Here is a 16386-nt window from a genome sequence, read left to right on the forward strand (position 1 = left end):
CCACAAGGCAGTACAGAGGGTAGTGTGCCAAGTTTCCTGCCATCCAGGACCTCTATACCAGGCGGTGTCAGCGGAAGGCCCTAAAAATTGTCAAAGACTCCAGCCACCCTAGTCATAGACTGTTCTCTCTGCTACCGCATGTCAAGTGGTACCGGAGCACCAAGTCTAGCTCCAAAAGGCTACTTAACAGCCATAAGACTCCTGAACAACTATTTGCATTGGCCCCCCCCACCCCCATTTTTACACTGCTGGTAATCTCTGTTTATTATCCATGCATAGTCACTTTACCTCTACCTACATATTACCTTAATTACCTCAACTAACCGGTGACCCCGCACATTGACTCTGTACCTGTACCCCCTGTATATAGCATCGATATTGTTATTTTACTGCTGCTCTTTAGTTATTTCTTAATTTTTATTTCTTATTTTTCACTAAACACATATTTTTCTTAAAACTGCATTGTTGGTTAAGGGCCTGTAAGTAAGCATTTCACTGTAAGGTCTACAACGGTTGTATTCGGTGCATGTGACAAATCTAATTTGATACCACCATAGAAATAGAATGAATGTAGAATGTCATTCTTTATGGATACCACCAGCTGCCTCCTGGGCCCTGCTTCTGTTACTATAGACACAGAGATAAACTGTGGGACATTGTTGGATAGGTGGTAAACATGTAAGTATTTAAACGACTGAGCAGGTAGCTCCCTCTCCTCTGTGGTGTGGCCCCAGCCCCTTGTTGCTCCAGGGGGGCCACGTATACAGATACAGCTGCCCTCCATCTTTCTGCATTCCCCTCATCATTCATCAGGCAGGCCTGAATATTCATGAGGAGACTTCTGGCCTGTGTTCCTGACTGGGGGGGTTAATGGAGCCTCTGGCATGTGTGTGTGTGTACTGTAATCAAATCACTCCTGCCCCTCTTCTCCCACCAGTAGAGCGGGAGCTACGCTACACACATACAGCGCTATGCTAACCCGCTTGCCCACGGCTCCACAGGTAGGAGAGCCTCGGATTTAAAGGGCTCGCTAGTCGCTACGCTAGCAGACAAATAGATGGCCATTATCTACCATTAACATCCGTGGCTAACGCGGCACACATACTGTGCAGTGGACGATCTCACAATGGACGCCTCATCGATCATTGATGGAGAGAGGAGTGCTGCTGGGAATGAGAGGACAAAAGCAATAAAGATAAAACTTTCTTTTTTTTCCATCACAGAGAGGAGTAATAATAAACCATTGACATGGGCTGCATTCCAAATTGCACTCCATTTCCTTTATAGAGCATTACTTTTGACCAGGGCCCAGTTTTATTAGTCATATGTGCGGGATATGGATGGTATACATCGTCCAACGAAATGCTGACTTGCAGGTTCCTTCTCGACAACGTAACAGCAATAAGAAATAATACAAGATAAGATTACAAACAAAGTAAATGGCAGTAGAATATAGTCCAATATTTACACGTGTATTGGGTAGGGGGCGGGGGCAAGTGTATAAATTGAGCCGTATAATAAGAGTGTGGTTGCAGCAGTTGTGATGAGTGTGTTGCATGAACGTACTGCTACTGAACATCAGGAACACCTGCAATTTCCATGACTTAGATTGCCCCAGGTGAAAGCTATGATCCCTTATTAATGTCCCTTGTTAAATCCACTTCAAATCAGTGTAGAGAGGTTAAAAAAGGATTGTTAAGCATTGAGACAATTGAGACATGGATTGTGTATGTGTGCTATTCAGAGAGGGAATGAATGGGCAAGACAAAATATTTAAGTGTATTTGAACGCAGCATGGTAGTTGGTGCCAGGCGCACCGGTTTGAGTCTGTCAAAGAACTGCAACACTGCTGGGTTTTTCATGTTCAACAGTTTCCCGTGTGTATCAGGAATGGTCCACCAACCAAAGGACATCCAGCCAACTGGACACAACAACGATGGGAAGCATTGGAGTCAACATGGGCCAGCATCCCTGTGGAACGCTTCCAACATCTTGAGTTCATGCCCCGACAAAATCGGGGGGCAAAAGGGGGTGTAACTCAATATTAGAAATATGTTCCTAATATTTTGTCCACTCAGTGTACATGTATGTCTGTGCGCTTGTTAGTACGAGTGACTGCATGTATGCTAAGGAGCAGAGAATCAGACAAGTGGTCAGTTCAGGTGTTCAGCAGTCTGATGGCTTGTAGATAGTAGTGCACTATATAGGAAATAGGGTGCAATTTGGGACAAATCCATAGTCACAGAACTAAATAATGTAATCAAGCTTAATTTCATATTCTTAATTACATAAGGCGTCTCAGAGTAGGATTTTTCGTTTTTTTTAAACAGAAAAGCAAGTGCATGTTTGCTATGCTATCTCGCTTACAATGTGCTAAACAATATAACAAACATCCCTCAATGAAAAATGTTGTGATGATGAGTCAATAGGTTACAGCACACAGAAAGCTGTCAAGTCATCACCTAGACGGCTAACCATGGCTTACACATGGATAACCTCTAGTACTAATAGTAAAAGCACATGTAACACCAACAGTAACAGTATGTTTAGAGTTTTACATTTTGTTTTAAAATATCGTCCTCGTGAGAATGTTATAGTAGGCTATGCAAGCTTTTACCAACATTCGGTTATGCCGTAATAGTCGCCCAACCCTCCTCTCGCTCATAAACAAAGCCTTGTAAAACAATGATGCAGCCTTTTACCTTTTACATTATGGTTTGTATTCTCATCTTTTATTATTTCTTATTGTTGTTGCGTTGTCGAGAAGGAACCTGCAAGTAAGCATTTCCTTGGACGGTGTACACCATGTGCATTCCCTACATACAACTAATAAAACTTGAAACATCTTGATAAAAATTACCACAGAGCATATCACAAAAGAAAGATTTTTTTTTTTTTAAGTTAGCGACCGAGTTCAAGCATCTATTATTTATCCCTTTAATATTCAGAACGAACTATACTTTAAGTTTCAGTCCTGGAGGCACAGGACAAGCACAGTGCGCGTTACACTCGCCCAGTAAGTTGAAATATAAATTGTTGTTGCAGAACACAGCACAGCCACCGAATGAATATGAATATTCAATTTTCATTCTGTATTCCATTCTTGCTGAGTAAGTCTTGGTAATTTATCATTCTATTCTGCTTCCCGCTTTATGCAAATGAATTACAAGCAGCTATTAGCACATTTTAGGAATGTATAATGCCAAATCTTTTTTTCTTCCTTGAAAGTGGAGCAGTTTGTGTGGGTGGCTGCGTTGAGAGGGTTCATGCGTGCACAGCAGGTGAAGGAGACCACACAGGTAAGGCATGACACACACTAACAACGGTTGCCCATCCGCTGACACTCACACCGAACCACTGCTCCCTATCTGAGGATCTCCCTTCCCCCATGGTTCAGTTGTTTCAGAGTGAAAAAGAAAAAACGTGAACAAGATTAACTGCAAAACACTAAGTGATTAGAACTAAACCGTGCCTCTCAGTGAGACGTATGATGCAATCCATCATGAACCAACCAACCATTATCAGACCGGCCAGACCAGATAAGCAAGTCCACAGAGTCGTCAGCACACACTACAGTCATGGTTCACAAATGACTGTATGTACCTACATGGTATGGGTTGCTTGCCTCTGTTTGAAAGCCAGTAATTAATTTCTGCATCTTGCTGTCATCCCTTCATGACACATACACTGAGAGAGGGAGGTAATCGTGATAAAGGTGTTTAGGCAATGAGAGATGAGACCACTTCCTCCAACCCTGTCTGTGAGAGGTTACATGCGTGTTGTGTTAATGCCAGCCACTGAGTTGTACTACTCTGTTCACCTGCTCCGGGGTAGAAGTGCACCCTAGGTACAGATCTAGGATCAACTTCCACTTCCACACTCAAAACCTTAACTATTAGTGGGGAAAACGCATAACTGACCAGAGGTCTAGGTCTAGGGGCAAGTTCACCCTGCCCCCTATCCACCGAGACGTAGATATTTTCATGATGGATATTACTGTCGAGATCATTGGGCCTTACCTTGTCTCGGTCCTCCACCAGGTCAGTAAGCAGGTCATCCAGGTCCAAGATGCCCCCGTCACAGTACTCCATGCGGTGGGTCCGAACCAGGAAGTCCTCCCCATTCTAGTAGGCACACGGAAAACATGGAGACATTAGCCTGATAAGAAGCTGATCGAGTGGTTATTGGGTAAAAACACACTTTATGGTCCTGTATGGCTCAGATGGTAGATCATGGCGCTTGCAACGACAGGTTTGTGGGTTCGATTACCGGGGCCACCCATGCATAAAATGTATGCACTCCTGACTGAGTCGCTTTGGATAAAAGCAGCCGCTAAATGGTATACATTTACACCTCTGAAAAGCAGTTATTGTTGAAATGGTACCTCTTGCAACCTGCTAATATGAAAACGGTAAACTGCGGCAAAAGTGTCATTTCCTCAAACCTTCATGACACAAAACTAGGTTATGCAGCGCCAAATGGCTGCACACGGTTTCATCTTTACAGATTCAGAAATATGGTTGGGAAGAGGATAACATTGTGTATGTCTTGTTTTTGTTTACTTATCTCATTATTATTTCGTAACAACAGGTTAAATGTATGACAATAGCCAATTGCAGCAGTTGTGTTTGTGTAAGTGGTGTTGGGGGCGTGTGTGTGGGGGGAGGAGGAATGCATTTCTAGTTCCCCCCCACTCCGTGAGAGTGGTGGGCACATTCCTGAAGCGTCACTATGGCAACACAGGTCTGAGAACCGATATCGACCATATTCCTTGTATCTTTTGTTCAGGACACAATCTGAAATCTGTGCCATTTTACTAAACAGTAGTGCTGAGCGATTAGTGCTTTTTTAAGGTTCGGCTTCAGTTCGATTACGGTTTCGATAATATTTTTTTACATTAAATGCACTAGGCATTATGTGGGTTGAATGCTGTAACACAGAATAAAAATATTAATAAAAGTCCCATGATGGTACTGACTGTCCATTACTGCTTATCACTTAACCATAATTTATTCATATAAATGTACTAAAATATTTCAGTTGTGTTTATTACATTTGTTTTATTTGAGTTGTATTCCTTCGACGATAAATGCAAATCCGACCATCACCCCTGGTGAGACAAAACCGCGACTCGCCAGTCCTGTCTGGTCCAGCGACGGTGGGTTTGTGCCCATAGGCGACGTTGTTGCTGGTGATGTCTGGTGAGGCCTGTACTCTAGAGCGGGATCGATTTGGAGGTGGAGGGTCCGTCGGGGTCTGGGGCGGTGTGTCATTGCAGGCAATCTCAATGCTGTGCGTTACAGGGAAGACATCCTCCTCCCTCATATGGTACCCTTCCTGCAGGCTCAACTTGACATGACCCTCCAGCATGACAATGCCACCTGTCACGCCCTGACCTTAGTTATATATGTTTTCTGTATTATTTTGGTCAGGTCAGGGTGTGACGTGGGTGGGTATGCGTGTTTTGTGTTGTCTAGGTTTTTTTGTAGATCTATGGGGGTTTTGTAAGTCTAGGTTATTGTAAGTCTATGGTGGCCTGAATTGGTTCACAATCAGAGGCAGCTGTTTATCGTTGTCTCTGATTGGCGATCCTATTTAGGTTGCCATTTTCCATTTTGGTTTTGTGTGTTATTGTCTATGTGTAGTTGCATGTCAGCACTCGTTATATTAGCTTCACGTCGTTTTGTTGTTTTGTATAGTTTATTCAGTATTCTTCGTCAATTAAAGAAGAATGTATTCAAATCACGCTGCGCCTTGGTCTCCTCGTTACAACGAACGTGACACCACCAGCCATACTGCTCTTTCTGTGTGTGATTTCATGCAAGACAGAAATGTCAGTGTTCTGCCATGGCCAGTGAAGAGCCCAGATCTCAATCCCATTGAGCACGTCTGGGACCTGTTGGATCGGAGGGTGAGGGCTCGGGCCATTCCCCCAGAAAAGTCCTGGAACTTGCAGGTGCCTTGGTGGAAGAGTGGGGTAACATCTCACAACAGGAACTGGCAAATCTGGTGCAGTCCATGAGGAGGAGATGCAGTGCAGTACTTAATGCAGCTGGTGGCCACACCAGGTACTGACTGTTACTTTTGATTTTGACCCCCCCTTTGTTCAGGGACACATTATTAATTTATGTTAATCACGTCTGTGGAACTTGTTCTGTTTATGTCTCAATTGTTGAATCTTATGTTCCTACAAATATTAACACATGTTAAGTTTGATGAAAATAAATGCAGTTGACAGTGAGAGGACATTTCTTTTTTTGCAGAGTTTATATTCACCCCCTTTGCTATGAAGCCCCTAAATAAGATCTGGTGCAACCAATTAGCTTCAGAAGTCACATAATTCATTAAATAAAGTCCACCTGTGTGCAATCTATGTGTCACATGATCTGTCACATTATCTCAGTAAATATACACCTGTTCTGAAACACCACCAAGCAAGCAGCACCATGATGACCAAGGAGCTCTCCAAACAGGTCAGGGACAAAGTTGTGGAGAAGTTCAGATCAGGGTTGGGTTATAAAATAATATCTGAAACTTTGAACATCCCACAGAGCACCATTAAATCCATTATTTAAAAAATGTAAAGAATATGGCACCACAACAAACCCAACACTTCTCATCACCACGAGAACACCATCCCCACAGTGAAGAATGGTGGTGGCAGTATCATGCTGTGGGGATGTTTTTCATCAGCAGGGACTGGGAAACTGGTCAGAATGGAAGGAATGATGGATGCTGCTAAATACAGGGAAATTCTTGTGGGAAACCCGTTTCAGTCTCCCAGAGATTTGAGATTGGGACGGAGGTTCACCTTCCAGCAGGACAATGACCCTAAGCATACTGCTAAAGCAACACTTGAGTGGTTTAAGGGGAAACATTTAAATATCTTGGAAAGCCCAGACCTCAATCCAACTGAGAATCTGTGGTATGATGTAAAGATTGCTGTACACCAACGGAAGCCATCCAACTTGAAGGAGTTGGAGTAATTTTGCCTTGAAGAATGGGCATAAATCCCAGTTGCTAGACGTGCCAAGCTTATAGAGACATACCCCAAGAGACTTGCAGCTGTAATTGCTGCAAAAGTTGGCTCTACAAAGTATTGACTTTGGGGGGGTGAATAGTTAGGCATGCTTCAAGTTCAGTTTTTTTGTCTTATTTCTTGTATGTTTCACAATAAAAAATATTTTGCATCTTCAAAGTGGTAGGCATGTTGTGTAAATCAAGTGATACAAAAAATATATATTTTAACTCTAGGTTGTAAGGCAACAAAATAGGAAAAATGCCAAGGGGGTGAATACTTTCGCAAGCCACTAAAAACTGGTGCATTGGCATTTTCCAGCCCTAATGCTGGGTTCGGCAATTTACCGGTCTTATATTAGCCCGCTTGCGCTCAGATGGGCGGGGTGGAAATATTTGAGGTGTGTGTTGCTAATTTTAGGCAGTGCTGATAGGGAGATTTAGGTCCAAACAAAAGTTAGCAGAAACGAAGTTGGTTATGGCATGAATTTTGACAGCGGAAACGCAGCCTATCCACACTGCCCATATACACATTGAACAAGAGTAGCCTAATGTGATTTTGGTGCCTGTATTCTTCATATTTAGAAACATAAACTAATGTTTTTTCCCTAGGATAACCTCCCCTCTCAATTAAGGCTATTATTGTGTCTGCCCAATGCAATCGCAAAGTAGTCAAGACTGTCGATAAAGGGATTGGCTCTTGAGACCGCTTGGAAATAAATGTTAATCACCAAAGCTTTATTAAAATATCAAGTTTGAGAGGAGTAAAACAGTGAGCCGACGTTCCCTTTTTAGCTATGCATTGTAGGCAGGGCCACGTTATTTTAGCCAAGCAGGCCCCATTTTGGATGTGCGTAAAACCCTCCATAGTCTGCATTGTTTTAATATTATACGCCCATGGCGGAAAATTACGGTGCATGTAAGTGTGACATAGCCTATTTAAAGCAAGTGGTTTCGTTTTGTTTAGAATTTGTTTGGCCTTATCAAAAACTAATTTAATCTTGTTTGACAATGTTTGGCATGTCCATGCTCAGCCGTAATGCAATTTACAGTAGGCCTAGCCCCTATATCAGTGTGAATGCTGTTGAAGACATACAATTACTTAATGTGGACTGCAAATGGGTTCAAGTTAGGCCTACATTTTGTTATTTCGTTTCTGTAAGCCATTTAAGCTATAATGAACTAACATTGGAATTAGATTTGATTCCAAGGCAATACATAAAAAGACAATAAATACACCACCTGAAACAACCACATATTTGCCATGGATCACATCCTGATTGCCCAGTGAGGGTCACACCCACAACTTGTTCATTTATCAAAACCCATCCCTTTAGCACCAACGTCAGCAAGTGCGCCAATAACTGTGATAGTGAAAATAGCAAAAATATTTGACACGCCCCTGAACCTATAGCGCTACCACCTACGCTTAGAGTTACCATTGTGTTAGGTTTGTTCAAATAGAGTCCCTAATGTTACGCAGAGAAGAAGTGTCAAGCTTCATACAACACAAATCAAAATCAGATTGACCCTCCTCAGATTCACCTGCTAACAGCTCAATGATATTTACAATGGCAAGTGTGCAGGCAACTACGAGGCCAAAAGTCTCAGTGTTTTAGTGGATCATTAGTGGAGCTAGCCTGGGTACCAGACTGGTAACCCGGCGTCAGTGGAGCATCATCATGTTAGGAATGGGCATCTTGCTCTGCTGCATCCAAGTCAGGCTTACACTACCAATAGGGGTCTTGCTTTAAAAATGGCCAATGACAGAGAAAAAAAAAAAGGTTCATTCTCTTAAAACAAATAGTCAAGCTGTAATCTCAATGCCAGACACAGGGCCAGCCTCTATTTTCCTTGAGTGGTACTGTATGGGTACTAGAATGATACAACCACACTTGATAGTGAAATAAAATAGAACAATTGAGAAATAGAGATATTCAAATGTACAAGCCTAGTAGTCAGTGTTACCTTGTGGGAGCAGAGAAACGGACTTAGGCTTACACAGATCGTCTCACATATCAAAACAAGAACCCAACTGTAGGACATCTAATCTCCAGGCATAGCACGAATACCTCCCTTGAAAAACAGGTTTCGCCTGTGGGAAGACCTGCACATTTGTCTCCCGGAGCAGGTGCATGGCACAGTTGTAAGAGGGTGAAGTTTCCCTTAGGTACAGATATAGGATCACCTTCCCCTCCCCCAATCCAAACCGTAACCATTAGTGGGTAAAATACTAAAGTGACCCAGGATCAGCATATCAGGGCCACCTCACCTGGCAACCTTCAGGAATGGAGACTGCCGATTGGCTCTCTCCCAGTGACAGAGGAATTAAAAGGAAACACCCATAACACTAGAGAGAGACACTGCACCTGACTGCTTATTCAAATCACTCTGTGCATATTACTACGCATCAGGATTTAGCCTAACTGGCAGTATTTCAGCTAGCTCTCTTGATATATGCATACTCCCATCTGGTTAGTATGTAGATTATTTTGCCATACATCTCAAGACACTTAAAAAAAAAATGAATTAATATCTTGCCTAGTTTCTACCACTCTTCCTTAATCCTGTCTCATTGCGTGACACTTCAAGAGAGTACATTGAAAAACAAAATCCGGACAGAAAAAAAATCTGTCTTAAGTTCTTGTTGTCAAACTCCATAAATCCCCATGTATCATGGACGTTCACATTTCTTGGGTCCCCTTCAAACCGACGGGACATGTGGCAACGGTGGATCAGTCAACACAATAGAATTAGGACTAACAGTGACAGTCAGCGGTGTAATTTGCCGAAATGTACCCTCTAAGTCGCCCATTTGAAGCGATAGCTCGAGAGTGTTGAAGCGCATAACGATTAGTACAGCGCTTCGTCGCTAAATTTGGGGCGCCGGTTTTTCACACTGTAATCCTCCCCACACAATTACACAGCTGAAGGGAAATGTGTTGGATTAGCGTAAGAGAAGAAAAAGCATTCATGAACAAGCCAATAGAAAGCTACGGAGTACCTCAGAGGAAGTACAAGTGAAAGGGAACTGTAATGAACATAGCACTTTAAATGTATTTTTAGAAGGGAGAGGAACAGCAGCAGAGGAAGTAGTGCTTTGCTCTACCTACTGTAGCTACTGTACATAGGAAGAAGTGCTTTGCTCTTGCTACAGTACAGACAGTGAAACTGGGTATAGAAATGTTGGCACGATAATGTAAAAAGGGTACTGGAGAAAGCGTGAGTTAGTGAGAAACCCGTATAAGACTTTGGATTCCCACTTTTTGAACAGCAACTAGTTCATGAGGGAGGAAAATGCCAAGCTGTCAAATGTCAACACAAGGCAGGTTACAGTTGACACTTGTTTATTTGACAAAAGCAATTTCTCCCCAACTTTTTGGGGATCCGTTTGACAGGAGTGCAGCTATTTTGTTAATTTGATTTATTGCGACAAATGATGGAAACTGTGTATCTCGAATAAACGATGATTGCGAAATAATTTTTTCTGCGGGGCACGTGATCTCAAAAATTAACTATGAAGCTCCACGTCACATTTCATTCCGCTAAATCAATGTTTCAACTATAAATAGAATGTTTCTTTGCAGGATCCTTGAACTGACTTTCAAGAAATGATCAATTGCATCGCCTTGCATTTCTAGTTTCTGGTCACCATCCAATTATTACAGATCTACAGGAGTGCAAGATTCACCATGGCATGAGAATTATTAGAATAATAGCAAATATTACTAAATTGGCTTTTGTGGGCGACCTGAGACATGAAACAGATAGGTGGGAGGGCATACAAGCTGTTGCCAATTTAATAATGCACAATATGCCTAAATGGGTAATGTTAACACTTCAACCACTTTTTTCTAGACTAGTTTTTTTAATAGGTGTGATGTCATTACTTCCAGCTGTTTTTATAGACACAAGATTGTTAAATGGAAATGCACCATAGCAGGCAATTGTCAAATCTATTTCCTATGAAAACTTCATAAATGTAGACAACAGTGGCGGTCGGTGCCGTTTAAGATGAGGGCGGTCAATTTTAGATTTTTTTATGAGCATGGCCTTATTTCTGTTATAGCATATTCCATTCACCCAGCTCAATGTAACATCGGTAACAGGCTACAGGTTTAGGCTACTACATGATACTCAAATCTTCCTTATACCCATCGTGAGGTTGCTACAACCTAGCCTATGAATGAACGTTTACATTTACAACATAGGTGCACAGGTCAAGAGAATTTTCAGTAATCAAGGTGACAAACCGTGACACAAACATCACTTCCTGTCGTCACTTCCTGTTGAATGCGGAATAGCTCAGTTTGTTGTTTTGTAAAGTTTTGAAAGTCTATTGAAAAAGTTAATTTCTAGCTAGCTACCTTATGAGTTTGGATCCTGTAACGCGTTTGGGATCAGTTGCTGGGACCGCTACCATCTGTACAGTGATCCTGTCAACCAAGGCAGGGTCTGGGGAGTCAGCCTACCTGCTAGCTAGCTTCCCATCAAGCTAGCATGGATTTGTTGAGGGCTTTATCACAGCCCGCGAAGCTGTTAGCCATTGTGGATGGAACTGCATATTGTCCCAGGCTTGTGGTTGTCTAGACCCCTGCTGCAACCTGCCCTGTTTGGAACTGCGAGGAGTCTGAGTGTAACCTACATTGTTACCACGACAAAGACGGCGGGAGTACCGTTGAGGACAGTGGTATCATAAGGTGAAGGATCTTTAAAAAAATAAAGTGTTACACATGCAGTTGTTACAACAAGAAAAAAGCAACAAGAAAATAGCGTTTTGTCCAAATACTGGTGCAGTCAACTAATAAAAGAATGGACGACCTGACCAGAGAGGTCCAGAACCTGAAGAACAGTTTGCAGTTCCTCCAGGGTCAGCTCGATGAATTTAAACAAGAGAACGGCAAGATGAAAGCAATCTGTAAGTCATTGAGAAGGGGCATCAGTTCTGTATGTGAATCCATGATAACAATGACAGAGAAATCTGATGATCTCAAGGGACAATCACAGCAGAACAACATGATTGTGGACAGAATTACAGATTCTCCACGTGAGACCTGGACAGACTGATTACCAGGACGTGTACTCAAAGCATGAGCGGACCAACTGGCAAGTGTCTTCACTGACATTTTCAACCTCTCTCTCAACCTCTAATACCTACATGTTTCAAACAGACCACCATAGTCCCTGTACCCGAGAAAGAGAAGGTAACATGCCTAAATGATTACCTCCCCGTTGCACTCACATCAGTGGCCATGAAGTGATTTGAAAGGCTGGTCATGGCTCTCATCAACACCATCATGCCAGAAACCCTAGACCCACTCCAACAGATCCACAGATGAAGCAATCTCAAATCGCACTCCACACTGTCCCTCCCCCCTTTGTTTTTACACTGCTACTACTCGCTGTTTATTATCTATGCATAGTCACTTTACAAATTACCTCAACTAACCTGTACCCCCACACATTGACTCAGTACCGGTACCCCCTCTATATATCCTTGTTATTGTTATGTACATTTATTGTGTTACTTTTTGATTGATTTGATTTTTTTTAACTTTAGTTAATTTAGAAAATATTTTATTAACTCTATTTTTTGAATTGCATCGTTGGTTAAGGGGCTCGTAAACATTTCACGGTAAGGTTACCAGGTTACCTGTTGTATTCGGCACATGTGACAAATCAACTTGGATTTGGATATATATTACCCTTACAGAATTTCCATGTGGGCGAGGATTGGAAATTTAACCAAAACCTATTGGATGATAACTTGTTTTTAACTAGGACAGAATAATTTATGAACAGACTTTTCCCGACAATACATAAAGTGCATTCGGAATGTTTTCAGACTATGACTTTTTCCAGATTTTGTTACATCCAGCCTTGATCTAAAATGTAGTAAATTGTTGATTTTCTTCATCAATCTAAAACACAATAGCCCATAATAACAAAGCAAAAACAAGTTTAGACATTTTTGCAAATGTATAAAAAAAAATACAAAATTAAATATCACATTTCAATAAGTATTCAGACCCTTTACTCAGTACTTTATTGAAGCACCTTTGGCAGCGATTACAGCCTCGAATCTTCTTGGGTATGACGCTACAAGCTTGGCACACCTGTATTTGGAGAGTTTCTCCCATTCTTCTCTACAGATCCTCTCAAGCTCTGTCAGGTTGGATGGGGAGCGTTGCTGCACAACCGTTTTCAGGTCTCTCCAGAGATGTTAGATCTGGTTCAAGTCCGGGCTCTGGCTGGGCCACTCAAGGACATTCAGAAACTTGTCCGGAAGCCACTCCTGCTTTGTCCTGGCTGTGTGCTACTGCGGTTGCTCCACAAAGTTTTGCGATTATGCTGCGAGACTTAGAGGTAATTTGTGGTTTAGTACGGTACCCTGCGTCACAACTTCATTGCTCCAAACCAGCGGGGGAGTTAGAGCACTGATTGTGATTTTGGGTCCTACTGTGTCTCTAACTGACAATGAATGGGCGACATACATCTAAATAGAAACTGATAATTGTGCAGAACTTCAGTATTACTTACTAAAACTGTTGTTACACTAAGGTTTTTATTATTGTATTAGGATTATTTTGCTCTTACTGTAGTACTGGAACCCACTCCCGACCGGTCACGTTGTACAGCACCTGAGTGGCGCAACGGTCTAAGACACATCAAGCTGTGTTGCTACAGATGCTGGTTCAATACCCACGCCAGCCTCGACTGGGAGACCCATGAGTTGACTGTAGTTTTTTTTGTTTCTCTCTCTCTATAAACAGAAATAAATAATTCTAAATAACAAACTGGCTTTATTTACAAATTAGTAACAATGTCTCACCCCATGTTCAAGAATGGCCTTTTTCCTCACTCATTTTACGTTATTTGAAAACAAAATCTCCAAAATATTGTTATTTTTTAAACAAAGCTATTATTAATTTAGAATTATGTAAAAGCCCCTTGGATATTCTCACAAATATATTATTAACCCTGTTATTAGCAGGACAATATATATTGGTGATATTGGTCATCGCTCCCGAGTGGCGCGCAATGGGATTGCCTTGCAGTTCTCCAGCTGTATCCACTGAAAGCGCGTAAGGTTCAAGGCACGAGGGCAGGGGGCACGGGATGGGCCGCAGAGAAGATGGACCTAGACCATGGGGAGGGGGGGTGGACCCCCACCCCGCCACACTGGGTAGCACAGAGCAACACTAAGGGGCATTGCACTAATAATGCTGCTGACTAGGGAAACGTTCCCGCTGTTCTTAGTGTCAGTCTGCACGTTCAAACCAAAACAATGTAACTAATAATGGCATCTTTATGCTTTCGTTAATAAAATAATGATAAAAATACTCTTTCAAAATGCCAATGTTTATTTAGTTATGGATACATAACGAATTACTATGGGAATAAACATCACTGAATAACAGAAATATTGGAACAAACTTGTCTAATGAAGGTAAACTAAATTGTTGCTTACTGGAAAATACTCTTTCAAACACACACGGTCACGTTGTACAGCACCATTAAGGTTATTAGCAGGTAACTGGACAAAATACTTGCCTAGGAGGGTAGGGGGAGAATTCTATCATCAAATGTATTTCTTAGTTAGGTTGGCTGTATCACAACCGGCCGTGATTGGTTACAATTTCAGTTTAATCCACCAGAACAGACAAAACAAATAATAGAAGAAAAAGTAGTATTATTATGTATCACATCCGATTGTGGTTGGGAGTCCCATAGGGCGGCGCACAATTGGCCCTGCGTTTCTCTCCCTCTAAAAACAGAAATAAATGTTTTGGCCATTATTCAGATTACGATCGCTCACTTTCGTTTTTTTGAAAATGAAATAACCTCCAAAATATCATTATATATTATCAAGTTGATGGCACAGTCATATAGCCCGGCACCTACATTTGTATCAAAATAAATAAGTACCAACATGCTTTCTGATAGTCTTTAATAAAGAAATGCTTTGGTTATCCTGACCTGGACACCATGTACAGTATTATCAAAAAATATGACATGCCTGGACACCAATATACCTTTACCAACACCCCTCTGTATTTTGATACCTTGTGGATGGGGGCTCCGGAGTGGATGGGGGCTCCCGCAGCGCAAAATGCGTTGCTACAGATGCAGGTTCGATACCTGTGCCGGCCGCCACCGGGAGACCCATGAGGCGGCTTTTGGTTTTAATTTAGAATCCTCCAATCCTCTATATGTAATTATTTGTGGAGAGTCAGGTCATATTTTTTTATATTCTGTAGGCCTATCGTAGGTGACATGAGTCTCACTAGTGTTGAGTAATGTGCTGTTAAAAGTAGTCTAGGTCTTATTTATTTAATAGCCTACAACTATTTTAGCACCGTTTCACGCTGCTCTGAGACAAGCATGGGGACTGGTCTTGATAAATCAATGAGATTTTTATTTCCACTGAATCTCCATTTGGGTATTGGTTAGACTACAATTATACAATTAGGGTGTAGAAACGTTATGCGCTTAGTGTAACCTGTATTTAACTAGTCAAGTCAGTTAAGAACACATTCTTATTTACAAGGACAGCCTACTTCTTCCTCCCCGTCAGGGAATTGAACCCCGGTCTCCCGCGTGTCCGCACGACACAGGGATTCTTAAGCTAAATAACCAAGTACTGTAGCCTACTCCCGACCTTCACGTTGTACAGCGCCAATTTTTCCATTCCACCCTAACGGAAACCCAGAGGGTTTTTCGTTTCCCTTGAAATAGAAACACCATAATATTAATCAAATTTTGCAAAATGTCTTAAAAATCAGTACCATATACTATGTTCTTTTAAAAAAGGTTTTCAATTCTCTAGTACAGACACTATTGAAGGCTATCAAATGCCCTCTGGTGGTCATTCTAGCACTAACTAGCATTAATGGTACCAGTGGTTGGCAGTTAAATAACGTGCCATAGAATTCTGCGGCACCATGCAAACTGTGCCACAGTACACTGCAACTTTTCTTTTCAAGTTCAAGCGTACTGTTAGCTAACATTGGTTGGCTGACTCGCTAGCTAACGTTACGTGTATGATCTGTTTGGTAATATTATTCGTATCGCAGAGCCATTTGCATTGCTAGTTATAGCCTAATGTTAGCTAACTAGCTAACATTGAACCTGGTTGGTTAGCTACCTAAAGATTCATGCAGGGTGGTAACGTTATGAGTTGGGATTATGGTTCAGTGTTTAGCTAGCTAGATGTCTAAACAAAATACACCACTATGCAAGTAACCATTTCAATAGAATGTTCATGATGTCAATGTTACAACTGTCGATAGATGTAGCTGGTAAATTTGCTCTGACTATCTACTCCGATTTCAGAGCACTCACGTCTGAGTGTGCCAGACCGCAGAA

At 41.8% G+C, this 16386-nt stretch overlaps 1 protein-coding gene across 1 annotated transcript in view; it reads right to left on the bottom strand.

Annotated features, from left to right (window-relative positions):
- The window catches only part of LOC129840235 (partitioning defective 3 homolog B-like), a 182941-nt gene that overhangs the window by 159159 nt on the left and 7396 nt on the right, over positions 1-16386 (bottom strand). The window contains exon 2 of the mRNA XM_055907954.1: positions 4020-4124. Coding sequence (XP_055763929.1) covers positions 4020-4124 — 105 coding nt within the window. The remainder of the gene's footprint in view (positions 1-4019; positions 4125-16386) is intronic.

Source organism: Salvelinus fontinalis, chromosome 41 (genome assembly GCF_029448725.1).
Source record: "Salvelinus fontinalis isolate EN_2023a chromosome 41, ASM2944872v1, whole genome shotgun sequence".
NCBI lineage: Eukaryota > Metazoa > Chordata > Actinopteri > Salmoniformes > Salmonidae > Salvelinus > Salvelinus fontinalis.